General features: G+C 41.9%; 2 protein-coding genes and 1 long non-coding RNA gene across 4 annotated transcripts in view; 2 read left to right on the top strand and 1 right to left on the bottom strand.

The window, feature by feature from the left end:
• The first annotated feature begins 13037 nt into the window (after window positions 1-13037).
• On the top strand, window positions 13038-16703 carry LOC138792579 (keratin, type II cytoskeletal cochleal-like). Its single transcript, XM_069970174.1, has 9 exons — window positions 13038-13554; window positions 14019-14227; window positions 14325-14385; window positions 14464-14559; window positions 14763-14927; window positions 15059-15184; window positions 15326-15546; window positions 15812-15846; window positions 15943-16703. Exons 1-9 carry the CDS (start codon window positions 13102-13104, stop codon window positions 16197-16199), a joined length of 1623 nt encoding a protein of 540 aa, XP_069826275.1. The 5' UTR covers window positions 13038-13101; the 3' UTR covers window positions 16200-16703.
• A 1196-nt stretch (window positions 16704-17899) lies between these two features.
• Window positions 17900-27635, bottom strand: part of LOC138792581 (uncharacterized) — a 35124-nt gene continuing 25388 nt past the window's right edge. Inside the window, exon 4 of one of the 2 annotated variants that reach the window (XR_011363157.1) lies at window positions 17900-17989. This is a non-coding gene — a long non-coding RNA (uncharacterized lncRNA). Of the gene's footprint in view, window positions 17990-26046; window positions 26249-27635 lie in introns of those variants that run through there. The other variant, XR_011363158.1, reaches the window with a different exon arrangement.
• Window positions 19411-27081, top strand: LOC138792580 (keratin, type II cytoskeletal cochleal-like). Its single transcript, XM_069970176.1, has 9 exons — window positions 19411-19980; window positions 21807-22015; window positions 22154-22214; window positions 22536-22631; window positions 23124-23288; window positions 24104-24229; window positions 26051-26271; window positions 26354-26388; window positions 26804-27081. The coding sequence occupies exons 1-9, from the start codon at window positions 19543-19545 to the stop codon at window positions 26914-26916; spliced, it is 1464 nt and encodes a 487-aa protein (XP_069826277.1). The 5' UTR covers window positions 19411-19542; the 3' UTR covers window positions 26917-27081.

The raw sequence follows: 27635 nt of genomic DNA, 5'->3' as shown, positions 1-27635 counted from the left end.
GTGGAGAGGCTGGGGGGTGCAGAGGGAGAGGCAGGTTGGGGGGGTGCTAGAGGAGAGGCTGGGGGTGCAGAGGAAGAGGCTGGGGGGTGCTGGGGGAGAGACTGGGGGGTGCTGGTGAGAGGCTGGGGGGGTGCTGGTGGAGAGGCTGGGGGGTGCAGAGGGAGAGGCTGGGGGTGCTGGGGGAGAGACTGGGGGGGTGCTGGTGGAGAGACTGGGGGGGTGCTGGTGGAGAGACTGGGGGGTGCAGAGGGAGAGGCAGGTTGGGGGGGTGCTAGAGGAGAGGCTGGGGATGCAGAGGAAGAGGCTGGGGGGTGCTGGGGGAGAGACTGGGGGTGCTAGTGAGAGGCTGGGGGGTGTTGGTGGAGAGTCTGGGGGTGCAGAGGGAGAGGCAGGCTGGGGGGGGTGCTGGTGGAGAGGCTGGGGGGTGCAGAGGGAGAGGCAGGCTGGGGGGGTGCTAGAGGAGAGGCTGGGGGTGCAGAGGGAGAGGCTGGGGGTGCTGGGGGAGAGACTGGGGGGGTGCTGGTGAGAGGCTGGGGGGTGCTGGTGGAGAGGCTGGGGGGTGCAGAGGGAGAGGCAGGCTGGGGGGGTGCTAGAGGAGAGGCTGGGGGGTGCTGGGGGAGAGACTGGGGGGGTGCTGGGGGAGAGACTGGGGGGGTGCTGGGGGAGAGACTGGGGGGGGTGCTGGGGGAGAGGCTGGGGGGTGCAGAGGGAGAGGCAGGCTGGGGGGTGCTAGAGGAGAGGCTGGGGGGTGCTGGTGAGAGGCTGGGGGGGTGCTGGGGGAGAGGCAGGCTGGGGGGTGCTAGAGGAGAGGCTGGGGGGTGCTGGGGGAGAGACTGGGGGGGGTGCTAGAGGAGAGGCTGGGGGGTGCTGGGGGAGAGACTGGGGGGGGTGCTGGTGAGAGGCTGGGGGGGTGCTGGTGAGAGGCTGGGGGGGGTGCTGGTGAGAGGCTGGGGGGGGGGTGCTGGTGAGAGGCTGGGGGGTGCTGGGGGAGAGGCTGGGGGGGGTGCTGGTGAGAGGCTGGGGGGGTGCTGGTGAGAGGCTGGGGGGGTGCTGGTGAGAGGCTGGGGGGGTGCTGGGGGAGAGACTGGGGGGTGCAGAGGGAGAGGCAGGCTGGGGGGGTGCTGGTGGAGAGGCTGGGGGGTGCAGAGGGAGAGGCAGGCTGGGGGGTGCTGGGGGAGAGACTGGGGGGGGGGTGCTGGTGAGAGGCTGGGGGGGTGCTGGTGAAAGGCTGGAGGGGTGCTGGTGAAAGGCTGGGGGGGGGTGCTGGTGAGAGGCTGGGGGGGGTGCTGGTGAGAGGCTGGGGGTGCAGAGGGAGAGGCAGGCTGGGGGGTGCTGGGGGAGAGACTGGGGGGGGTGCTGGTGAGAGGCTGGGGGGGTGCTGGTGAAAGGCTGGGGGGGTGCTGGTGAAAGGCTGGGGGGGGTGCTGGTGAAAGGCTGGGGGGGTGCTGGTGAGAGGCTGGGGGGGTGCTGGTGAGAGGCTGGGGGGTGCAGAGGGAGAGGCAGGCTGGGGGGTGCTGGGGGAGAGACTGGGGGGGGTGCTGGTGAGAGGCGGGGGGGTGCTGGTGAGAGGCTGGGGGTGCTGGTGAAAGGCTGGGGGGGGTGCTGGTGAGAGGCTGGGGGGGTGCTGGTGAGAGGCTGGGGGGGTGCTGGGGGAAGGCTGGGGGGGTGCTGGGTGAGAGGCTGGGGGGGTGCTGGGGGAAGGCTGGGGGGGTGCTGGGTGAGAGGCTGGGGGGGTGCTGGGGGAAGGCTGGGGGGGTGCTGGGGGAGAGGCTGTGGGGATGCTGGGAGAGAGGCTGGGGAAGAGGGAGCGGCCGGGGAGCAGAGGCAGGTGAGGTAGGCCGGGGCCGGGTCCAGTGAGCTTCCGGCGGGCACACACTGCCTCTATCACAGGCCGGAAGCTCACAGCTGCAGCCCTGCGGTGTACGAACTTCTCTCCTGTTCGGCGCGATGACGTCACGTGCGTCGCTGCCGACCGGGAGAGAAGGACCGCAGGGCTGCAGCTGTGAGCTTCCGGCCTGTGATAGAGGCAGTGTGTGCCCGCCGGAAGCTCACTGGAAGCTGCACAGCAACATCCCCCCCCGGGCGGCGGACTAGGCACCCGTGGTCCGGTGCCTACGGCGGCAGGGGAGATTTTTTTTTTTTTTTTTTTTATAAAAAAAATTTTTTGTTTCCTGCGGGTGCCGCCCCCCGAAGGGCGCCGCCCTAGGCACCGGACCACGGGTGCCTAGTGGCAAATACGGCCCTGGCTATTGTGAGAATGCTAGAGTAAGTCCATGTCTCTGAAGTCACCTTAACATGGTGACATGGTATTCTCTGTTTGATCAAATGGTTTGCTACAATCCTCATCATCAATAGAGCAGGTTTTTATCGTGTGTACACCAGGGGGAGTATATACAGTAAGCACTTGAACCTGTAGGTTGCTGTTGCACTTTCAATTTTTCTGTCTGTACTTAAGCCACATGCAGCGTGCAACCAACAGTGTGAACAGACGCATAGGGGTGCTGCCAATTTTTGATTTTTTTTCTGTTGTCTGCGTGGACATCAAAATAATTATCACAACAATTATTTTCCAACATCTTTTGCAAGCAACAGACTTATTTTTTAGTTGTTCACATACAGTTTTTCTTTTTTTCACAGTCCTTTCATCGTTTTTACTATTAAATCAATTTTTTTTTAATTAAAGACACACACACAGGCTAATCAGTCCACCTAAACTAGAATAATGTACCAACAGCCATCATTGCACTGACAGGCGGCCATTTGGCAAAATGATGTCCGTTATTTTAACCTCAAAATGACGGACATCATTTTAAATGAAGAGGAAAAAACGTTGTGTGAACATACAGTAGCCTATAAGTATATAAATAGACCAACTTGCATCTACTGCCAAGCTAGGGCAAATATACCCAATTGGGAGATGGTGGCAGAAATGCTTGAAAATATGTGGCTGGTAATAGTGGCAATATGACCTCTGGAATATCCGGGAAAGTCAAAGTAATATGGAAGGAAGATTAAGTATTTTATATGAAAACTAAAAAATTGAAGTGGATTTAAAGAGTGAAAGGGACAGGGTTTTTTGTGTTGTTTGTATGTTTCTCTCTTTTATCCCCTCCTTCTCCCCTTGTGGAGGTGTGGGCTCATTCTGTTCCGCCTCCCTGTCTTTTTACAATAAATATTTTGTAATAAAATCAAAAACCTCTGTAATCGGTAATTTGTTTGTTACGGGTCAGTAGCTATAAGGTTTTCCTCATCTAATATTACTGTACTTTTTTTTATCTAGAATGTGTTGGGAAATTTGTAATAAATGGAAAAGGTCGTAAGCTGGTTATTAGAAGGAGGAGCTGAAGGCATCAGCCAAATTTTTTTTATTGTGAATAATTGGGAAAGTGGGGTAGTGCGCAAGGCTACCACCACTGCCGCAGCAAGAATGGCCACCACATGTCCCCACACCAAACAGAAGCAGATTCAATAGGAACCATGAATTGGTGTGTGAACTTGTACACTTTGATAAAATTAAAACTGACTTCTGATGTTAGTATAACTTCTTGTCACTTGTCACTTCTGTCACTAGTTAATGCTGCCCTTATTTAAGACAGTATATAGTTAGTGACTGATTCCCTTTAAGGCTATGTTCACACTACGTCATTGAACGGCCGGACTCTGCCCGGATCATCCCGGCCGGTACTGAAGATCATCATCATCCCAGCCAGATGATCTTTCGGCCGCAGGGTTCTGATGCTGGCGCATCAGCGCGCGCCCGCATCAGAACCTCCCATAGCACACAGTGATGCAAAAGGCCGGAGCCGCTCGCTTCACTGTGTGAACTGACAGGGTTTCCTACGGCCGCAATTCATTGAATTGTCAGTTATTCATTGAAATGTCAGTTATTTGCGGCCCCGTGCAGGATCCCGGCCGGAGTGCATACAATGTGTATACGCTCTGGCCGGGATCCCATAGAACAATAGGCATTGTTCACCCATACAAAGTACGGCCGTTGTTGCCGATGGCCGATGGCAACAACGGCCGTACTTTTACGTAGTGTGAACATAGCCTAAGGGTGGTCGCACAGTCATATTTCCCATTTTCTCCATTTCAGGCATGGAAACACCCGGGCTTTTTGCCAGTAGTTCCCACACAGAACTTCCTTTCCCTGACTCCTCTGTCCAATCAGATTACAGCACACTCCTCTCTACTATTCCATGACAGATTGATTCATTTTTAATAGAAGGTTGTAATACTTATTCTCATGTTGGTATATAGCAGAAAATCTAGGCACTCCCTCAGATTAAAGCTGATAATTTTTATTAAGGAACTCTTAAAGAGTACCATCATCAAAAATAACTTTTGACATGTCATCAGACCAATGTTTCCTCTAACCAACCAAAGTTGGGTTACCAAAAAACTTAACACAGGGACGTCGGTACCTTAATTTAAAAGCTAATGTAGCATAGCAAATTAAATATGGTGGAACAGTTAGTGTACATGCACATGTGCAAATGTTTCAGATTTAAAGGAATATTTGGAAATTTAGTTATATTGGTTTACACAGCATAAGATCAGCATCTTCAAATCTGTAGCAGATCCTGTATGTGTAAACATACCTTTACCATTCCATAGAACATTCCGGAGACCACTCTCCATGCATCCCCTCATATAGTATAGGCCCCTCTGTGCAGACCCTATGTAGTATAGACCTCTCTGTGCAACCTACCATATAGTATAGGCCCTTCTATGCATATAGAATAGGTCCCTTCTGTTAAGACCTCATGTGGTATAGGCTGCACTGTGCAGACCCCCATATAGTATAGGTCCCCTCTGTGTGCCCCCCCCCTATATAGCATAGTCCTCTTTGTGCAGCCCCCTAATACTGTGCAGCTCCCCCTCATAGAGTATAGGCCCTTGTACAGGCTCCTACGTAGTATAGGCCCCCATGTATGGTAAAGTCCCCCCCATATAGCATAGGCATCTCTGTGCATCCCCCATATTGTTTAGGTCCTCATCTGTGCAGTCCTCCCCCATATAGTATCCATCTGTTCAGTCCCCCAATATTGCATAGGACCCCTCTGTTCAGCCTCCCCCATATAGTATAGGCCTCCTCTGTGCAGCAACACAAAAAAGCTTTCTGATCTGGCTGCAGGGACAGTTTCCCCAGGCAGGCACGATGATGTCATATCATTGCACGGTCCAGAGAAGATGCAGATATAACGAGCTTTGCCAGCCACTGCCCAGAGGTCCTGGGCTGAGCAGGCAGCTGGCAGCAGTGAATGGGGTTTCCTTTTTAACTGCGCTGTTACATGCCACACAGCTTAAAAGAAACACTACATCAGACATGCCAAAAAAAGACAAGAGTCCATCAAGTTTCACCTATAACTCTGTTGTGTTGATCCAGAGGAAGGCAACAATCCTTTTGAGGCACATAATTGCGCCATCACATGGAATAAAAATGTCTTCCCAACTCCAATGGTAATAAGAAATAATCCGGGATCAACATCATATCACATGTATTCTAGTGCCTTTAACTTGACGTGGAGGATGCCCCCTTGTTATGGTTACAGACCTAGGAGTAAAAAGATCACTGCAAATATCTCTATACTGTCCATTCGTATATTTGTACATTGTGATCAGATGACCCCTAAGACATCTTTTTTTCTAAAATAAATAGCCCCAAGCTTGATAATCTGTGTTTTTACTGCAACCCACCCATTCCCCTAATGACTTGGGTCGCCTCCTCTGCAATTCCTCCAGTTCAGCCATGTCCTCCTTATATACTGGTGCCCAAAACTGTACACAGTATTCCATATGTGGTCTGACCAGTGATTTATAAAGAAGCAAAACTATGATATGATCTCATCTATGTTCGCATCCCATGATTATATTAGCTTTGGCAGCCACTCCCTGGCACTGATTATCAGTCCTTTTCGGAAGCAGTTTTACTCAGTGTTTTATTATTTAGCACATAATTGTACCTATTATTTCTACAGCCCAAGTGCATAACCTTACATTTATCCACATTGCAGGAGTAAATGACACGGCTGCTCCCTGGCTATATCCCCTGATCACAGCAGGTCTGAGCAATGAGATCCACTTTGATTAATAACTTTAAAAAAAGTATGATGACATGTCAAAAGTTATTTTTAGTGATAGGTACTCTTTAAAACCCCTTCAGGACCGGGCTAATTTTCGTTTTTGTGCTTTTGATTTCTTCCTACTTGTGTTTACAAAGGCCATAGCACTTCCTTTTTTCACCTACAGAACCACATGAGCCCTTATTGCTTGCGCCATCAATTGTACTTTGCAATAACAGACTTAATTTCCCCATTAAATATGCAGTGAAAGTGGAAAAAAATCATTACAACGATGTGTAACTTATATTTGATTTTATGGAACATATTTATTGATTTTATTTAATTTTTAAAAAATTAAATGTTCCTTAAAATTGCTCTATTACCATCCTTATAATGCTTTTATTTTTTTAGTGTATGGGGCTGTTTGAGGTATAATTTTTTGTGCCATGATCTGTACTTTCTATCAGTACCTTGCTTGCATATATACAAAAACAAACAAAACAAAAAGAAAAAAGGCAGAGCGCCTCATAGTGTGATAAGTAGAGATGAGCAAACCTCGAGCATGCTCGAGTCGATCCGAACCCAAACATTCGGTATTTGATTAGCGGGGGCTGCTGAAGTTGGATAAAGCTCTAAGGTTGTCTGGAAAACATGGATACAGCCAATGACTATATCCCTGTTTTCCACATAGCCTTAGGGCTTTATCCAAGTTCAGCAGCCACCGCTAATCAAAGGCCGAACAATCGGGTTCGGGTGGATTCGAGCATGCTCGAGGTTCGCTCATCTCTAGTAATAAGCTTCACTATCCCACAAAGGGAATATTTCAGGAGACTGCTCACCTGGGTAGGTTGTGTGTAGCCTCAATAACCATTAATAGCATAAATCCGTAGTTACCAGCCGAAGCAGAAGTATGACACAGCACATTACTTGGGAGTCCAGGATAAATAGCCAAAAGGATGGAGAAAGAAAGGGTCCTTCTGCGCAGGCCATCATTCACACACAATTTATTGATCCTTACAAATAAAGCGTTTCACAGTCATCAGACTTCTTCAGATTAATAGGACAGCATACACACTCAAAGAATTCCCAACATTAAAAAGAGCTGGCCCAGGAAGTAGGTTGCGGCTTTTAGCCCACCCCTGCTCCATCAAATAACAAAACAACAGTTAACAATGTCCAAACCTTTTAGAACAATACAACAATTGCATCCTAATCAAAACTGGCATATATATTTTGTAAAAATACACTTACATTAAAACTTGCAGCTTGTATTCCCCATGTGTATCTCTCTGGAGTACAGAGAGGTTGTTCAGGACCTTTGCACATGTGCAGAAAGCCCAGACCAGCAATCACCTTCCTTTTGTTTTGTTATTTGATAGAGCGAGGGGTAAAAGCCGCAACCTACTTCCTGGGCCAGCTCTTTTTAATGTTGGCAATTCTTTGAGTGTGTATGCTGTCCTATTAGGCTGCGTTCACACTACATATATTTCAGTCAGTATATGTATATTTCAGTCAGTATATTTCAGTCAGTATTGCAACTAAAACCAGGAGTGGATTAAAAACACAGAAAGGATCTGTTCACACAATGTTGAAATTGAGTGGATGGCCGCCATGTAATGGCAAATACTTGCTGTTATTTTCGAACAACGGCTGTTATATTGAAATAATGGCCGTTATTTACTGTTATATGTCGGCCATCCACTCAATTTCAACATTGTGTGAACAGATCCTTTCTGTGTTTTTAATCCACTCCTGGTTTTGGTTGCAATACTGACTAAAATATACTGACTGAAATATACGTAGTGTGAACACAGCCTTAATCTGAAGAAGAAGTCTGATGACTTTGAAACGCGTTATTTGTAAGGACCAATAAAGTGTGTGTGAATAACGGCCTGTGCAGAAGCACCCTTTCTTTCTCCATCCTTTTGGCTTGCTTGCATATATACGACTTTTTTATAACTTTTTATTACATTTTTCTGGATTTGATGTGACAAAAAAAATAGCAATTTTGCACTTTTTCGGTTTTGGGGGTAAATAAGCACACAGCAATACCAAAAATGTTTATTCATGTATTCGTTTTTATTTATAAAATGGGAAAAGGGGAGTGATTTAAATTTTTATTAGGGGAGGGGATTTTTTTATAAAAAAAAAATATTATTATTTTTAACACAGTAATTAGAAGTCCCTCGAGGGACAATCCAAGCTCTGAAGTCATGTGGGATATTCCCACTAAGTAAAACAGACGGAATTCTGCGCGGAACCCCCGCTGCGGACTCTGCTCGGAATCCCACGTGCCTCTGTGAGTCAATGCGATGCCTTGAGCACCTCTGCTCTCCGCTTAAAGGAAATCTTTATTTTTATACTTATATTTATTATATACCTTATTGTTTTTCTCCCATACCGGTGTTTGATGATTACCAGGCACTGATTACACAGGCTGCTCTTGCATTATAAATAGCACATTGATCACCAATGTCATTTACCCCTGATGAAGTCTTGAGGACGGAACGCGTGTGGATTTTGTTCCACTAACCCCACTGAGAGCTGTGCTATGAACATGTGGTTATCATTTACATTTTTTTATTTTTTATTTAGTATTTTTCTTTTGTGATTTTTTTTCAAGTATTTTTTGGGATTGATTGTTCTTGGATATCCACTATTTGAGATACATTCTTTATATCATTGGGTAGTGTATTTGTTAAATTTTGTATTATGATTTGTTGTCATGGTCATAGGTTTACCCTTATAGGCAGCTCTCAGCACCACCATTTTGGGTAGAAGGGGTGTGGTTGCACATTGAACCCTATCAGGTTCTGTGCTTGCTATGTGTGATGGTTTTAAGTGTTTTTAAATGTCTGTATTTAGCAGTTGTGCTTAATAAAATTGATTTAGTATTTTTTGTACTTTTGTGGTGTGCAGCCCTACATTCCTAGCTTGTTTACCTCTTTTTTCTATTTTTCGTAGTTTGAGCTAGGAATTATCACCCAGTTACTTGTATTTTGTAGTTTTGTATACCTTTCTTTTAGCCATCTGTGGTGTAGTCTTTCCATAATCCAGCTCGATACATTGGAAGCAAATGTCAAAGAGGAGTAGTGTTGAGGCGTTTGCATTGCACTTTGGCATGCCTCACTACTATTACCTTCTCCGTTTTTGGCATGCATATTGATTCGGCCCGGCCTTTGGCTTCCTCGTGACTTCTTCAGGCATACATGCACCATTGCTGGCACCCTTGTTCTGTCCGGTGTGCTCGCTCCTACGCTGTAGTGCAGAGGAGCGGCGCATGCACGGCGTATGTGCTTTTCCTGCAACAGCAGCGCGCAGACCGGACAGATTGAGGGCGCATGCCAGCCTAAGATGACGTCATAAGGAAGCAGGAGGCCAGGCCAAATCTATATGCACGCTAAACAGGGATGAAGTAGTAGTGGGGAAGCATGCCAAAGTGCGGCACAAACGCCTCACCACTACCCCTTGACCACTGCTTTCATTGTCTCAGGCCGGATTGTTGAAAAACTACACCACCGATGGCTAAAAGGGACCCGACCAGGTGCTGACAGATACCCTTTAAGGAATTGACATGTCATGAGTGCGGAAGCGCATGAGGCATTGCATTGATACACTAAGGCAGGTTGGACTCCGAGCTAAGTCCGTGGTGGGTGCTCCATGCAGAATTCCACCTTTTACTCAGTGTAAACAGACCCTAAGCGTGAAACATAATGGAAATAAAACATATTAATGTGATCCAAAAAACAAAAGCCCTGTCACTGCCTGACCAATTAAGCGAGTGGTAGTTGTAATCCTGTGGAACTACTGTCAACATGACAGCGAGAGAAAGGGCCCGAGCTTAAAAAACAGCTAATTTTCTTATTTACCAGAAAAAAAATAATAAAGAGTTTAGGTGATGGGAAAACCTCTTTAACCCTTTGAGGACCGGGCCAATTAAAATTTTTGCATTTTCGTTTTTTCCTCCTTGTGCTTACGCCGTCCACCCAGGGGTAAAACTATCTTGTTATATATGTTCCTCAAGTCGTTACGATTACAACAATATGTAACATGTATAACTTTTATTTTATTTGATGGCTTTTAAAAAATTCAAACCATTGTTAACAAATATATGTTCCTTTAAATTGCTCTATTACCATGCTTATAATGCTTTTATCCTTTGGTCTATGGGGCTGTGTGAGGTGTTATTTTTTGCACCATGATGTGTACCTTGATTGCGCACATGCAACTACATGATTGCTTATTACAATTTTTCTGGATTTGATGCGACCAAAAATGCGCAATTTTGCACTTTGGGATTTTTTTGCGCTTATGCTGTTTACCGTGCAAGATCAGGAATGTGATAAATTTATATTTTGGGCGATTTCAAACGCGGCGATATAAAACATGTTTATTTATTTATTTATTTTTATGTGTAACATGGGAAAAAGGGGGTGATTCAAACTTTTATTAGGGGAGGGTTTTTCTTTCATTAATAATAACACTTTTTTTTTTTACACTTATACTAGAAGTCCACTGATCTCTCATTAAGATCTATGCAGTATACTTATATGCAGTATAGTTATATGCAGTATAGTTATATAGTTAGATGCTGCAGCCAAAAGCAATAGAGTGGCGAGCCGGGATCAGCGCCATTACGGCGCAGACCCCAGCCCGGGCCAGAAGCAGGGATCGCCCCTCCGCCATTGCGTCTTGGGGGGCGATCCACCCCACTAGACACCAGGGAAGGGCTACATTAAGTGTTCAGATGCAGCTGAACCACGGTCCTGGGCTACAAGCGGCATCCGGGACCATGGCGGTGCAGAGCGTGGCCGCCGTGCGCCCCCGCTCTGAACTCCCCTAGCGACGCCAGGACGTACAGGTACGCACTGGGTCATCTTTGGGTTCAAGGGGTTATCCAGCGCTACAACAACATGGCCACTTTCTTTCAGAGACAACACGAATCTTGTCTCCAGTTCAGGTGCGGTTTGCAATTAAGCTCCATTCACTTCAATGGAACTGAGCAGCAAAACCCCGCCCAAGCTGGAGACAAGAGTGGGGCTGTCTCTGGAAGAAAGTGGCCATTTTTTTGTAGAGCTGGATAACCCCTTTAACCCCTTAAGGACAGAGCCAATTTCGATTTTTGCGTTTTAGTTTTTTCCTCCTTGTGCTTAAAAGGCCATAGCACTTGCATTTTTCCACCTAGAAACCCACATGAGCCCTTATTTTTTGCGTCACTAATTGTACTTTGCAATGACAGGCTGAATTTTTGCATAAAGTACACTGCGAAACCAGAAAAAAATTCAAAGTGTGGTGAAATTGAAAAAAAAAAAGCATTTTGTTTATTTGGGGGAAATGTGTTTTTACGCCATTCGCCCTGGGGTAAAACTGACTTGTTATATATGTTCCTCAAGTCGTTACGATTAAAACGATATGTAACATGTATAACTTATATTGTATCTGATGGCCTGTAAAAAATTTAAACCATTGTAAACAAATATACGTCACTTAAAATCGCTCCATTCCCAGGCTTATAGCGCTTTTATCCTTTGGTCTATAGGGCTGTGTGAGGTGTCATTTTTTGCGCCATGATGTGATCTTTCTATCGGTACCTTGATTGTGCATATATGACTTTTTGATCGCTTTTTATTACAATTTTTCTGGATTTGATGCGACCAAAAATGCGCAATTTTGCACTTTGGGATTTTTTTTGCGCTGACGCCGTTTACCGTGCGAGATCAGGAATGTGATTAATTAATAGTTTGGGCGATTACGCATGCGGCGATAGCAAACATGTTTATTTATTTATTTATTTGTTTACTTTTATTTATAACCTGGGAAAAGGGGGTGATTCTGACTTTTATTAGGGGAGGGGGCTCTTTACTATTAACAACACTTTTTTTTTTACTTTAACACTTATACTAGAAGCCCCCCTGGGGGACTTCTAGTATAAGTGCTTTGATCTCTCATAGAGATCTCTGCAGCATAGATATGCTGCAGAGATCCATGAGATAGGCACTCATTTACTTCCGGCTGCTGCAGCCGGAAGTAAACGAGTGCCGAGCCGGGGATGGCGCCATCTTGGAGCGGTCCCCGGCCGGCTTCAGAAACGGAGATCGCTCCTCCACTAGACACCAGGGAACGGCTGAATCCGGTAATCGGATGCAGCTGTCATGTTTGACAGCTGCATCTGATTACTGTATTAGCGGGCACGGCGATCGGACCGTGCCCGCTAATACCTACGGTCCCGGGCTACACGCGGCACCCGGGACCGCCGCGGTTCAGAGCGGGGTCGCCGCGCGGCCCCGCTCTGAACTCCCTTACCGGCATCAGGGCGTAAATTTACGCCCGATGTAGTTAAGGGGTTAAGCAAAAACTACCAAATACCAACAAAAAATTGTCTTCATTCTTTAAAAAAGTTAAGAAGTCTCATATGCTGTAGAATCTCAACCCTTGCAAATGTATTCTTCCATCTCTAAAGCCTTTTTTGTAAAGGTCTCTGTAAATCACCAGTACAATTAAAAAAATATATATTATTATAAAAACATTCAAAATTGTCTTGTTGGAATTGCATAAAGGCTACATTCACAATTCGCTCTGAAATAAAACACAGCATCCATGCATTGACCAGTAACATCATTCTAAAATACATTTCTAAAAATAGGTTTATGTGATATATTATAGAGGTATGCAAGACAGACAGGGAACATGAAACCATCATAGTAGGTCAACCCATGGCAGTATTTATGGCACCGTTAAGGGCACCATCTTATTATGAAGATTTAATCATTCTTGTAACAAGCTGAAAAATAAAATCTTGTTTATTGGTAGGAGAATAACCAGCTGTAAATTTTTAACAATTTAGAAGGTGTGTAGTTATTTCTTTTTCTGCAAATGATAGAACCATGAAATGCCATGCCAGCACTTTATGCCAATAAAAATGCAATTATAGGGTATTTTTTGTGTTCTAGAACTATATAAAGGGAGATGTTGCCTTCATTTCTACACTGCTCTCCCAAGCTTTCAGTGCAGTTAACCTCCTCTATCCCTTTCTGCTATGGCTTACTTTAGTAATTCCAGCTACAAAAATTTTAGTTCTTCTTCCATGCCAAGAAATACGTGTAGGACTGCTGTGGGGTCTTCAAGAAGCCACAGCGGCTCAAGGATGCAGACCCAATACAGCAGCAGAAGTGCCTACAATGCTGGAGGAACAAGAAAAATTTCTGTTGGAGGTTGTAATACTGGAATGAGTGGATATGGAGGTGTCGGTATGGGTAGTGGATATGGTATGGGTTCTAGCTTTGGCAGAGGTGCTGGCTATGGTGGTTCTATCCTGGGTGGATCTTGCTTTGGCCCAGGGGGATATGGAAACATTACAAATGTAACTGTCAACCAAAGTCTTCTGACCCCCTTGAATTTGGAGATTGATCCAAATATCCAGAAAGTACGCAAGGAGGAAAAGGATCAGATCAAGTCACTGAACAACAAGTTTGCTTCCTTTATTGACAAGGTATGTATAAACTATACTTCTATCTATCAGAGATGATAGACTCAAGGGGTGGAATTATTATTATTATTAATAATTAATTTATTTATTTTAGAAGCAATAAAATTATAGACCTGTCAATATGTGGTATCAGAATTTTGTAACCCAGGCCTACAGTACATGTTCTAGGTTTGGGCAAACAGTAAAGCAAAAACCTTCAAATAAGCCATCTAGCAACCATGTATAGTGTTTTTTTTTAGAATTCCCTGTTATGTTTATATTTACATAAATCTCAATGGTATACTCATGATTTCTGCAACTGTTTACTGTACATCATGTTGCTTGGCATCTATTTTTTTTTCTTTCTCGTACTGTTTTGCTACTTTCTTTGGAAAACATAACCTGAAAGCTGGTACTAATACAAACTACCCACATTCTTACAATTCAGTTCTGTTTTATAATATTTATATATACATTACATTTTGCAGGTGCGATTTTTAGAGCAACAAAATAAAATGCTGGAGACCAAATGGGCTTTCCTACAAGAGCAAAAAAATGTGAAGAGCAATATCGAACCACTTTTTGAGAACTACATCACCAACCTCAGAAGGCAGTTGGATTCTTTTGTATGTGAGAAGTCACGTCTGGAAGGAGAAAAGAGGACCATGGAAGATTTAGTGGAAGACTTCAAGAGAAAGTATGATTTTAAATTAAAATATCATGCAGTAACTATTAGCATAATGTAGCAACCCAGTTACTAATTCCCAATGGCATATTGTCACTTTTTTTCATAGGTACGAAGAAGAACTTAACAAACGTACTGCAGCAGAAAATCAATTTGTAGTACTGAAAAGGGTAAATGATATATATGATGTGAGAGTACAACAGGGGATTTTTAGTTCAGGTGATAACATATATATATTTTGTTTACAGGATGTTGATGCAGCATTTATGAACAAGACCGACCTGCAGTCAAAGGTTGATTCCTTGACCGATGAGATCAACTTCACAAGAGCTATCTATGAGATGGTAAGATATCATTTGGCCCAAACCAAACTTTATATATTTACAGCTCCAGTCACTTGTGGAACTCTCACATCATGTAAACATATACTGACTATTTTCTCAAAAAGACCACTCCTCTAGGATATGATATTTCATTGTAATTGTGGGAAGCTTTAAGAGCTTTCAATGTAACTTACTGACATTTTTCATTTTGCTCTATTCTATAGGAAATTTGTCAACTTCAATCACAAATCTCTGACACCTCAGTTGTTGTGTCCATGGATAACAGCCGAGACCTAGATATGGAATGCATAATCAATGAAGTCAAGGCCCAATATGAAGAGATTGCAAAGAACAGCAGAGCTGAGGCTGAATCCTGGTATCAATCCAAAGTAAGTGCAAAATTAAAAATGGGACCCCCCCCTCAATCTATGGAATGTATATTTTGTGAACAATTCACTGGCATAATTGGAATCTACTTCAGTGCTAAAAAATATATTAATACATTGCTATCTTCCCTTAGTTTGAAGAGCTACAGAATGCAGCAGGAAAGCACGGAGATGACCTGAGAAACACCAAAAACGAAATTGCAGATCTCAACAGACTTATCAACAGGCTCAGAGGAGAGATTGAAAATGCCAAGGCCCAGGTAAATTCATATCACATGTCTTGAACACCTAATAGAACAACAATGCTGATACTGGAAATGCAATTAGGCTAAAAGATACGCAAATGTGTTAATGAAAGCGCTTATATAATTTACCAGTAATATTTACATTGATGTTTTTAGAAAGCCAAGCTAGGGACCGCCATTGCAGAGGCTGAGGAGCGTGGAGAGATGGCTGTCAAGGATGCCAAGGAGAAACTGGCTAATCTTGAGGAAGCTCTACAAAGGGCCAAGCAGGACATGGCTCGCCAAATGAAAGAGTACCAAGAACTGATGAATGTTAAACTGGCTCTGGACCTTGAGATTGCCACCTACAGGAAACTGCTGGAAGGAGAAGAATCCTGGTAACTAATTTAAGTTTAAGAGGATCTCAAAAACAAAAAAGTTGACCTATTACACATAGATATCATCAGGAGATATTTTCAGCATATTTAACATCTCCTTACTTTGATAAATTTAAGGGCAAAATTACAAAGTTAATTATATAAGAGCATTTTTAATATACATTTGATATATTGTTTCATGATCAGTAAGAGAAGATTTTAGAAAAGGGTATTTGATGGTGGTCATTACTTATGGCAAGTACACTAAACCAACTTTATTTTGTAGGATTTCTGGAGAATGTTCTGGCGGAGTTAAGATATGTGAGTATGATCATGTTATACCATCTTTGCGGTTATGATATGCATTACTGATGTTACTCTCCTGATATGTTAAACTTCTGCATTTTTTTTTTACAGCTGTTGTTTCATCCACCATGGGAAGTTCTGCAATCAGTGCAGGTGGCTTCAGCCATGAAGGAGGAATGAGCTCTGGAGGTGGCAACAGTGGAACCGGCATCAGTGGAGGAATGAGTGGCAGCCGCATGGGTGGTTCAAATACTTCCAGCAGTGGAAATGTCAGAGGAGGTTTCAGCTCTGGGTCCGGATACAGCACTGGAGGCAGCTCAACTATGACCACAACTAGAACCTCCACATCAACTACCAGAAAAATGTAAACCTCTATTGTCTTGAAATGTTTGAATGAGAAGTATTTCTGGATGGATATATTGGGTTTTTGCATATCTTGCTATCTTTTGCTTGCATGTTTTACCTTAATCAGTACATGACATGCCTAAATAATGCATATTGCAAGCATACTAGTTAATGGTTGACGGCAATCTACATTTATTTGTTTATTGTGCCATGTGTTGATTCTATACACATGAAAAATATATTGGTTATGGTCACAGTTTTAAAATGTAAAATTCGATCTCATTTACATTTTACCATTAGAATGAAACAGATTACCAGTTTTAAGGATTTCACCATTTGTAAATGTAAAATGAGCAACTAATTCTGTTTGTTCTTGCCCAAAATGTTAGCACATATCATTTGAATCCCTTTTCTTGTCCCTGCTATACCTCTTCATGTGACATTATTTGTTGCTTTAAGAATCCCTTTCTACTTTCTGTACAATTTTCCCTCTCTGTTTCGGTTTAATAAACTTCAGTTCATGAATATCTTTCTTGTACTGTGTCATGATATAATATGCACAAATCATTTGAAATGGTGTCAAGGTTTTAGTGTTCTCAGGTCTACAACTAAGACACTGAGATTCCCCTCCATAGTGCTATTTCCGATTCTCTCCATTTCAGAGGGTGGTAATAGAGTTGGGCTGTTTGCCAGTAATACATACACAAGACTTAGGGTCCTATTCCACAAGCCGAGGAGGGCCTGATCAACGATGTAAACGAGCGGCGATCTGCTAGATCTCCGCTCGTTTGCTGTGCCTATTCCACGGCCCGATGATGGTTGAGCGAGGGCTGCAAGGACAACGTTACCGATGTCCTTGCAGCCCTTGCAGCAGCAGTAATACATTACCTGTCCAGGCTTCTCCGCGCTGTCTTCATCCCAGGGTCCCGCGCGCTGTATCTTCTGAATGGCCGGTCACCTGACAGGCCACACTCAGCCAATCACAGGCCGCGGCGGTCCCGGCCTGTGATTGGCTGAGCGCTCTGTCAGCTGACCAGCCATTCAGAAGATAGAGAGCGCGGGACCCGGGGATGAAGACAGCGCAGAGAAGACCTGCAGGTAATGTATGATGATGCTGCTGCCGTTGGCAAATCGTCGGTCGCCTGCCGCGCACCGCTATTCAACCGTAGCGATGCGCGGAGGGGGAACGATGATCTTAGGTCCGGCCCTAAATGAACGATCAGTCGATGACACGATCATCGGCTGATCGTTCTCTCTATTTCACCGAACGATAATCGGCCGAATCGGGCCAAATGAGGCCGATCCGGCCGATTATCGTTACTGTGGAATAGGGCCCTTACTAGTGACTCATCTCAGTGGCCAATCATATCTCAACATGTACTACTCGTAACTATTCCATGACAGGTTCACTTTAAATAGAAAGGAGTGGATAAGCATCCCAACAGTTTGTATGCAGCAGGAAATCTAGGCAATCTATTTTGTCTGAAGAGTTTCCTAGTGAGTTATAAGAAGTAATCTTTGCCTAGATTACATCTGATAACTCACTAGGAAACCCTTCAGACAAAATCACTTCCCTTTAACATATTTACGTTGTTGTAGATATGGGAATTTTGAAAAAAATATTTAATACATTTTCTGTAATGGGTTTTTCCAGATTTTTTGACAAAATTGACTCAGGGAAGTTAATGGCAGAACAAATAAAAAGAAACATACTCACTATTTCCCCTACTCCTGATGCAGCACTGCTGGCACTTGAAATCTTACAGTCCACATAGGCTGGTACAGGTAATCATTGCTTTCAAAGACACAAGTACTAAAAAAAAAATGTCTCCGTTCATAAACAGGGAAAATAGCCTAGTCTAGGTATCAACAACACTATCTATAATATCTGGGAGGAAATGTTTAAAGTGTTTAATAAGAAACTGAACACACAATACTAGAAGATGCTTAGAACAACCTTCCAGCAGATGTGGTTGGTAAATCTATAGTATTACACAAAGCGATTATCTGCCAAATCAGGTCAAATCGAGCAGATATCATCCTGTGTTATAGAGACGACGACAAGCTAAGAAGCAAGAAATCGCTCACTTGTTGGCTGATCATTGTCTTTCAACACATTTAAAAAACATTGTCCGACAGCCATGCATCGCTCCATGTAATAGGGGTACTCCGGCTTACCTTTCCATGCTCTGTCACTGCCCTCCTGCCATGTCTTTGTGTCTTCTGCTGACCACAGTCAACACTTCTGTTGACAGACTCGTCTCTGCAGTGACAGTCTGCTCAGCCAATCATTGACTGAGACAGGACAACGCTGTGGTCAGTGATTGGCTGAACGGTCTTTTACTGCTTAAACTGTTTCATCTGCGGAAGTGTAGGCAGCGCTACAGTCAGCGGGGGACCTAGAGACAAAGCAGGAGGACACTGGGGCAGCGTGTAGAGGTAAGCATAATATCTTTATTATTTTCTATATAATCCTAAAAATAGTAAGAAAATATTATAGGAAATTATATAAGGGCGGACTAGTTGTCTGCTGACAACTATCTATGTTTCTGTGACATACAGTATATTATATATGGTGTAATTATAGGAACATAAGATACCACCAAGGAGTCTTGAGATCATATAAATCAAAGCTGAATCCAGCCACCTTAGTTTGATGTTAATACAAATCTTATTTATTGACGTCATTGGAACGTTTTCCCATTGACGTGTATTATACATTGACAAATCTACTGCATTTAATGGAACATTAATAGAAACAGACATAAAGTCAATAAAATGCTGATCTTGGAATTTACTAACATCATTATTACAGGCAGTTTTAGAAGGAGATCATGTTAAGCCTAATGTCTAATTAATTTGGCATTAATAGTCTGTCTTTCTCCCCAGACATTTTATAAGATGTAAAATTTTAAAAAATCCTAGTAAACAGGAATAAATCTGAGTTTATGTGACACTGAATAACAAAGTGACACTATCCAGTCTATTAAAGAGTACTTTACAGGCTGACCCCTATTTGCTAAAATAACACTCATAAACCTAATATGCGCAAGATGATGTGTGCTCGCTTACTGAGAAAAATCTGGAGCATTAAGTGCTTTTCATCTTTACTAATATTTTAGGTGTGTTACAACTGAGTTTTATTTAACAGTTCTATTAAATTAAATTAAACCAGGATGATGGGGATGTAAAAATGTCAAAAAGGAAGCTCCCAAGATGCAATTACAAGGTTTTAGTGCTCTTCAAAGTCACCAAGCCCACTACTCCAATTATATAAAAGGGACAAATTTCAGCACAGGTCTCAGAGGCATTCACTTGAAGCTTATTCCGATCCAAGTACCACAGATTTCAAGACATATTGCAAAGATGTCTCACCACTCTGGTCACAGCAGCCATGGAATCAAGAGCTTTAGCTCATCCTCAGCTTGTTTGCCATCTGTGAGCAAACATAGCTCCATTGGTTCCTTCACTTCCAAGAAGATTTCCATTGGCCACAAAGTACACCCATCATTCAGTAGCAAGAGTGTCTACAGTGTTGTGTCTGGTGGACATAAGATTTCTGCTGGATTGAAGAGTGGACATGCCTATAGTTTGTCTGGACACGGCCACGGACATGGATTGAGCGCTGCTAGTTATGGATTTGGTGGATCATTTTGTTCTCCTGGTATCACCCCCGTAACCATTAACCAAAGTCTCCTGGCTCCTCTCAATTTGGAGATTGACCCTCATATCCAGAAAGTCAGAATTGATGAAAAAGACCAGATAAAAGGTCTGAACAACAAGTTTGCCTCCTTCATAGACAAGGTAAGTAACAGTTCTTGCATCTTATTGAGATTGTCATGCAAAAGATGAATGGAAAACAGTTAAGGTATAATGCTCTACCAGTCAACAGCTATAAAGTAGTCCAACCTAGCTCTTCATTCAGCATCAACTATGTCCAGTGACTGGGCCTTCCTTTTTTTTACACAATTGCCTATTCTGAATGACCTAATTTAGGCCTAGTAACATATTTATAGAGAGAAGGTATGGTTTTCTCTACTGTAGGACTAAACATATCAAGACAAAAAAATATCCATAGAACATTTGGAAACTATAGAAAGAATTTGTCTATTGTATCCAGCCAGACCCAATATAGGTGAAATCATACATGCTAACCTAGGAAATCCAGACTTCAGAGTTCATATCTGAAACAAAGAATAATTGTCACCTAATTCATAGTGTAACTCAAATATTTCCCCCTTTCATTTCCATATTAAATTTTCTGATTTTATCTATATGCCCATTTCAAAATATTTTAAGTACAAATAGAGAAGAGTTAAAGAAAAGTAAGTAACAGAACCTTATTTACAAACCATCGATAAGTGAAGTGACAGCAATCTTCTATACTAGAATATGAGCAGACACCATGCTACATAATGGTTATTTCACACGGTTTGTCTATGATCAAACTGTCCAATGTCAGATACAGAATCCTTCACAACATGGAGAACTGCCTAGCCACTTGAAACTTACTGTGGTAGGTACAAACTAAACATCTAATATACATATAAATAAGCTGTAAAAAGGCAGCCCAGGCCTCATAACCTTGAAAGAGGATCACAATTTTTTGCAATATATCTGTATGTTTTTAAGTGTAGGTGGGCAGAACCGAAAGCAAGATCTAATGTAGTAGAGGCTTAATGTTGGCCTGCTAGGGACAGTATAATACTTTTTCATAATGTTTCTAGTTTGCAAGGCAAATTTCATTTCCTAGTTCTGACAACAAGAACAGAATGAAAATAATTCCTAGATTTCAACCTTTTGGAAAGCTAAGGAGTCCAGGGAGATACAAAGAAGATTTGAAGTTAAGGTTTAAATAAAGTGACGAAAAACTATTTTTCAAGGATTTTTTAAAACTACTAGCACAATACCAGACATACCCTTCATTGTTTACCTGCACAGGCATAGGTCCCTGTAAAGCTAAAGGGATGGAGTGCTTGCTGGACTAGTACAGTCCCTTCACTTAGCTAACCAGCTAAGATGCCAAGAATAGAATCCCTGCTGATCAAATATTGAGGCCTATCCTTAAAATAGGTCATCAATAATAAAGATGTGTGATCAAAAATATTTAATTCAAGTTTTATGTATTTTATGTTAATTTTCTGCTTTAATATTTATACTACAAAATAATTCTAAATTCTTGCAGTTTTCATTCTGACCACTAAACTCAATAATAAGCTAACACTTCCTGTTCTGTAACAATCACTTCAAGCATTCTTCTCATTATTATTACAGATAAAATTACAATGTTACACCAGTATATAGATAACATGGGATCAGGCCACAAATAATAAGTGATGCACAAAACTCAGCTTCAACCTCTCTGCACAATTACCCCTGCACAGGTTACAGGGCATGCCTAGAAAACATTGCCCTTCAGTCCATTATGCCCATGTCCATGTGGCTTGCTTAAAATCATATCACTAAATGTTAAAAGCAGCTCAGGCAAGATGACTTCACATAATAATAAACAAAATATATATATATAAAAAAAAAAAATACAATGAGCAAATAACAGCAGATTAAATAGAATGTTTCAATATCATCCTTGTGTCCTCATTCCTTTATTTTACTTCAAATGTTTATTGTAGGTGAGATTTCTAGAACAGCAGAATAAAATGCTAGAAACAAAATGGTCTCTTCTGCAAGACAAAAAGCCTGCAAAGAGCCACATTGAGCCCCTCTTTGAAGCATACATCAGCAACCTCAGGAAACAGCTGGAAAGTCTTGGATCTGAAAGAGTTCGTCTGGAGGCAGAAAGAAGAAACATGGAAGATGCAGTCGAGGAATTTAAGAAAAAGTATGTTGCCCAAAATCTAATTGAATATCATTTTATGGTTTCCAATTTTTAATAATGTATAAAAGATAACAAAATTATAAATTGGATGGCGATTGAATTGATGCCCTTCAAATAATCATTTTATGTGTAACCCAACAGGTATGAGGATGAGATCAACAGACGTACTGCGGCAGAGAATGAATTTGTAGGACTTAAGAGAGTATGTACTAAATTTTATGAACGACTTATATGGCGTTAAAGGGGTTGTTCACCAAAATCTTTTTTCTTTCAAATTAGCTAGTGCCAGAGATTTGTAATTTACTTCTATTAAAAATCTCCAGTCTTCCAGTACTTATAAGCTGCTGTATACCCTGTGGGAGGTTATCCATGAAGATCTGGACAGTTTCTGACACGAACAGTGGTGGCAGCAGAGAGCACAGTGTCAGACTGGAAAGAATACACCACTTACTGCAGGACATACAGCAGCTAATAAGTACCGAAACACTGGAATACTGGCCAATAAATGTAATTTATCTTCTAGGATGTTGATGCCGCTTTCATCAATAAATCTGATCTGCAAGCTAAAGTGGATTCCCTAACCGATGAGATTAACTTCCTGCGCGCCCTCTTTGATGCAGTAAGTAACCTTATTTCTTTACCAACCAAAAAGATTTTTAATTCATCAAAGCAAATGGGTAAATTATATTTAATTTTTATTATGTGTATGGAATGGCAGCATAGTGGACACTGCACTTACCTTAAAGCAATAGGCAACTAGTTTAAAATGAATATATTGCATTAAAGATAAAGATAATATATAGATGATGGAATACCCTCTTCACTTATTTGATAGCTAACACTACTACTTTAATATAATAGTTTAAAAAAAACATGAAGAAGCATGATACGATCCACACATTGGTGCTTATTGTACTCTTGACGATAGGTCCTGTAATTGTGGGACAAGACAAATGGGAATAACAAAGTATACTTTGTAGTAATACATTGTATGGAAGAGCTATAATAGAAGAATGGTTGGATTGAGGAATAAATAGATAATGTCTATGATCACGATACAGTCTTTCATTCACGTATGGTTAACAACATTACATTGATTTCTTTTTCTTAGGAGATTGCTCAGCTCCAGGCTCAGATCTCAGATGTCTCCGTCATTGTATCCATGGACAACAGCAGAGATTTAGACATGGACAGCATCATTGCTGAGGTTAAAGCTCAATATGAAGAGATTGCTAACAGGAGCAGAGCTGAGGCTGAGGCCATGTACCAGTCACGGGTGAGTCAAACTAATAGACGGAATCATTGCTGAATTATTGGAGGAGCCCTGCAAAATCCCTTCTAATCCACAAAATATGTTAACATGGTTTAGCAATGTAGAGATATTTCTTTCCGTACCACAATGTAATCTACCGGGCCTATACCTCTAACATATACTTTACATATAAAATAATTATACTGAATCTCTGAGATTACCTATATATTACAGCTGGGATTACCTGTATAATACCGCTCGGATTACCTGTAGTGATGAGCGAATATTGTTCGATCGAATAGATATTCGATCAAATAGTGAGATATTCGAATATTCGATATTCGTATGAATATCCCGCGAATATTCGATAAATATTCAATAAGTGTTCAAATCCCCCAGCTCCCAGTTTGTACCTCCAAGTGGTCAAATAGATGTTTTTCAATAATCGAATACTTGTTCCCATAGACTTTAATGGGATCGAATATTCGATCGAATATTCGAATATTCGCAGGATATTCGTACGAACATTGAATATTCGAATATCTCACTATTCGCTCATCACTAATTACCTGTATAATACTGCTGACCACTGCGTAGGCAGCGTTCTTTCAAATTCTAAAGCATTGACCAAATAGTAAACCACATAATAGAGACTAAGAACTATAGCAGAAAAAAAATAGCAGACCTAGTTATAGCTAATCTGTAGTTCTAGTTAATCAATCTGCTATGCTGTATACTAATGCCTGAGATAGATACTATACTGCACTATTCAAAGTATAATTGTGCACTTGACTTAATAATAGAACTTTCAACTGGATAACCTGCGTTCTCTTGTGTAGTTTGAAGAGCTGCGTTTGACAGCTGGAAGACATAGTGATGACCTGAGAAACACTAAGCATGAAATTACTGAATTGACTCGCCTGATCCAGAGACTGAAGAGTGAAATAGAGAGTGTGAAAGCACAGGTAACGTTGTGGTGTGTGTGTATATATATATATATATATATATATATATATTAGTCTACAGTGCAACTGTTTATTATTGATGTATGACTTATTGAAACCGATAAGACTAGATCATGGTGCTAAAGACAAAACAGTAAAAGTTTTGATTATTGCAACGTTTATAGGGTCCTAAATTCAATAATATAAATAAATATATTTTAAATAACCCTGAAATCTTGTAGTTTCCATTCTTACCACTTAAGGCCCTATTCCACGGAAGGAATATCGTTCGTATTCGGCCTTTATCGGCCGCTATGAACGATAATCGTCCCGTGGAATACAGTGCAATGATCAGCCGACATCGTTCATGTCGGCTGATCGTTGCAGTCGCTTGTTTTTCAACATGTTAAAAAACAAGCGACTGATATAGCAGCGATCTGCTGCCGGCTCTCCGTTGAATAGGAGCATCGGCAGCAGACGCTGCTGTATCCTATGGGCTGCCCGGGCGATCAGCAATCACCCAGGCAGCCCCCCCCCCTGCAGCTCCCCGCCGCCCCTCCCGCACTCACCCGCTCACCGCAGCCGTGCTGAACAGCGGCGACAGCGAGCGGGGAACGAGAAGCAAACGAGCGCTGAGAGTGCTTGTTTGCTCCTCTAGACGACCCGTGAAATAGGGGCTTTAGCCTTAAACTGAGCCGACACTTCCTTTTCTGTATGTCATAATAAGGAGGAGGCTCATGGGAATGTGATGTCTACACCAGTAGGTATAAAAACCAAAAGATGTAATTCACAGCTCAGCCTCCCCCTCTCTGTGGAATAACCTATTGAAAGGTCACAGAGTATGTCCAGTAACCCTTCCCAATTTTGTCAATGGAACGTCTCCTGTCTATTATTGTCTATGTCCATGCAGTGCTCTGTAGAGCATATGTATAATTGTACAGAAAAAATAAAAGTCAAAAAATTACAAAGAGAAAATAAAAAATACAGATGATATATTTCCAACATTTAGAATCATTTGAAATAAATTCTTCACATGATCAGGCATATAAAATCTGAAAAGCTAAAGTTCATGCAGTTATCTGTTCTGATAAAACTGTATATCTATGTATTATAATCCTATCTGTAGTCAACTGTACGATTGATACTTAGTTTGAGATAATGTACAAAGTAATAAAAATTAGGCGGAACAGCTTGAGATCCTAGGTGAGGCGTGGGAGAACTTGTTAAAAAGGATGTCCTGACATTAGTCACAATGTTGAAGCGATTTAGCTTGTCATGCCTAAAACTCTGATTCATATGACACGAAAACACTATGAAACTATTGCATAACATAATGGACAATTGTAGTGCAGCAGGGAACCATGACTAAAATGTTTTCAGGGTCAATGAGATTGTTCTTGAACGCTGTAGAGGTGCAGCATTAACACGTGCCCATATCTAAAAATCTGGAATCTTAATAGTTAAATAAATAAAATAGTAACAACGTATCACAAAAAACTGAAACATAATGTAAACAATGATTTTGTAACTATAAAGGTCTCCCATATGTTTTTTTTTATTTGCAATAATTAAGCTCCGGAAATCGGGGGGGGGGGGGGGGGGGGGGGTTCATGTTTGATAAAAGGGTCCTCTAATAGCTTAATACTGAGTACCCCACTTTTGGGACCCTGAGCAAGTAAGTGTAATAGCAACAAGTATTTGACTTCTCTGCAGCTCTGACATTAGGGATAGGAAGCCTTACACATTGCTCATTTAAATCCATTGACAGTCTATGTAATGTAATGCATTTTTGGGAATATAGATCTGTTATGAAAATTGAACATCCTATTTTGTTATACCTAGCGTGCTAAGCTGGAAGCCGCCATCACAGAGGCTGAGGAACGTGGAGAAGCAGCTATCAAGGATGCTAAGCATAAGCTGGCTGAACTGGAGGCTGCTCTACAGAAGGCCAAGCAGGACATGGCTCGCCAACTGAGAGAGTACCAGGAGCTGATGAATGTCAAACTGGCTTTGGATATTGAGATCGCCACCTACAGGAAACTGTTGGAGGGAGAGGAGCACAGGTGAGTAAAATCCACATTTTGTATTAAAACTCTTTTTTTTTATGTTTTCTTCTTTTTTAAATTGTGTTTCTTTGATTTTCAGACTTGTTGGAGAAGGACATGGATCAGTTAGCATCTGTAAGTATAGAAAGAGCTGCTCACAATGTACTATGTGTATAAATCACCTGCCGACCACCCAAAGACTATAAACATCCTAGTGGTCCAGCATGGTCTATGGGCATGAGAAAATATACCTAGTCAAGAAGGGGCACTAAAGTCTTATAATGTGTAAATTGTTTCCTTCTTGAAAACCTCTGTAGAATTTAGGATACTGTAAAGCATTTTTTTTTTCATAAATACTCTATGAGTGAAGTAGGGGAAACTTGTCTTATCAACAAACTATGATATGCTAATGCTTGCCATGTTGCTAGTATAATACAATTTCCTATAGCAAATAATGAGAGTTATACTATTATTTCCCTCTATTCCCATTATAAGAGACTTGTAACCAGCTTGAACATTTTATATTAATGTTTGTTTCCTACATTTTCAGCCGTGGTCAGCAGCAGCTCAGCACATAGCGCAAGTAGCCACCAACATCACCATGTAGGAAGCTTCAGCTCCAGCAGTTTATCCAAGGGGAAGCATGGCCACCATCACTGTTAAGCTTTGATCATCCTGGACAGGCTGCACATATATTGCACTGTAATGAGTAATACCTCACTAGGTAATGCTCTATCAAACCCGCTTACATGCAGTCACCACTATTTTCCCCGTCTTTGCTAACTCTTCGCACTTTGTTCTCCACAATTTTATGTCTGTTTCTTTGAAGTGGGTTTTGTCTTCTTCTGTGTTAAATGTCGACCCCTAACTATTAAAATGATGAACAGCAATATTGCCTTGTGTGTCTTTCTTATGCAATTTAAATTATACTGTCTGCTAATAGGTTCGGAACGATATAGGCCTACATCTGGTTGTAAATTCAAAAACTATAGGTGATAGCTGATTTCTATTAATTTCCATCAGCTGTTTGTGTTTTAGCTACAGCCTTACGGCTAAGGCTGCCTTTACACAGAGAGATTTATCTGACAGATTTTTTAAGCCAAAGCCAGGAACAGACTATAAACAAAGAACAGGTCATAAAGGAAAGACTGAGATTTCTTCTCTTTTTAAATCCATTCCTGACTTTGGCTTCAAAAATCTGTAAGATTAATCTTTCTGTGTAAAGGCACCCTTAGCCACAGTACTTAAAGGGAACACATTCAGTAAAACAACCATATAGGTTGATATTAGACACCATAGTACACTGACGTCTAATACATAATTGGAAGTATTCACTTGTGCAAAACAGGAGTCCGTGGAGCCTCAGTTGCGAGTCTCAAAAC

The sequence above is a fragment of the Dendropsophus ebraccatus genome, chromosome 5, assembly GCF_027789765.1.
Source record: "Dendropsophus ebraccatus isolate aDenEbr1 chromosome 5, aDenEbr1.pat, whole genome shotgun sequence".
Taxonomy (NCBI): Eukaryota; Metazoa; Chordata; class Amphibia; order Anura; family Hylidae; genus Dendropsophus; species Dendropsophus ebraccatus.
Note: the sequence above shows the minus strand (reverse complement) of the source record. Positions and strands in the feature narration are given on the sequence as shown.

What these genes read in the sequence shown, in the direction of transcription:
- LOC138792579 (XM_069970174.1), top strand. Translation starts at nt 13,102, where the DNA reads ATGGCTTACTTTAGTAATTCCAGCTACAAAAATTTTAGTTCTTCTTCC. An exon ending in CAAGAGCTATCTATGAGATG is followed by an intron (nt 14,560 to 14,762) that starts GTAAGATATCAT and finishes TCTATTCTATAG; the next exon opens with GAAATTTGTCAACTTCAATC. An exon ending in CTGGAAGGAGAAGAATCCTG is followed by an intron (nt 15,547 to 15,811) that starts GTAACTAATTTA and finishes TTTATTTTGTAG; the next exon opens with GATTTCTGGAGAATGTTCTG.
- LOC138792580 (XM_069970176.1), top strand. Translation starts at nt 19,543, where the DNA reads ATGTCTCACCACTCTGGTCACAGCAGCCATGGAATCAAGAGCTTTAGC. An exon ending in AGGCCATGTACCAGTCACGG is followed by an intron (nt 23,289 to 24,103) that starts GTGAGTCAAACT and finishes TCTCTTGTGTAG; the next exon opens with TTTGAAGAGCTGCGTTTGAC. An exon ending in TTGGAGGGAGAGGAGCACAG is followed by an intron (nt 26,272 to 26,353) that starts GTGAGTAAAATC and finishes TTTGATTTTCAG; the next exon opens with ACTTGTTGGAGAAGGACATG.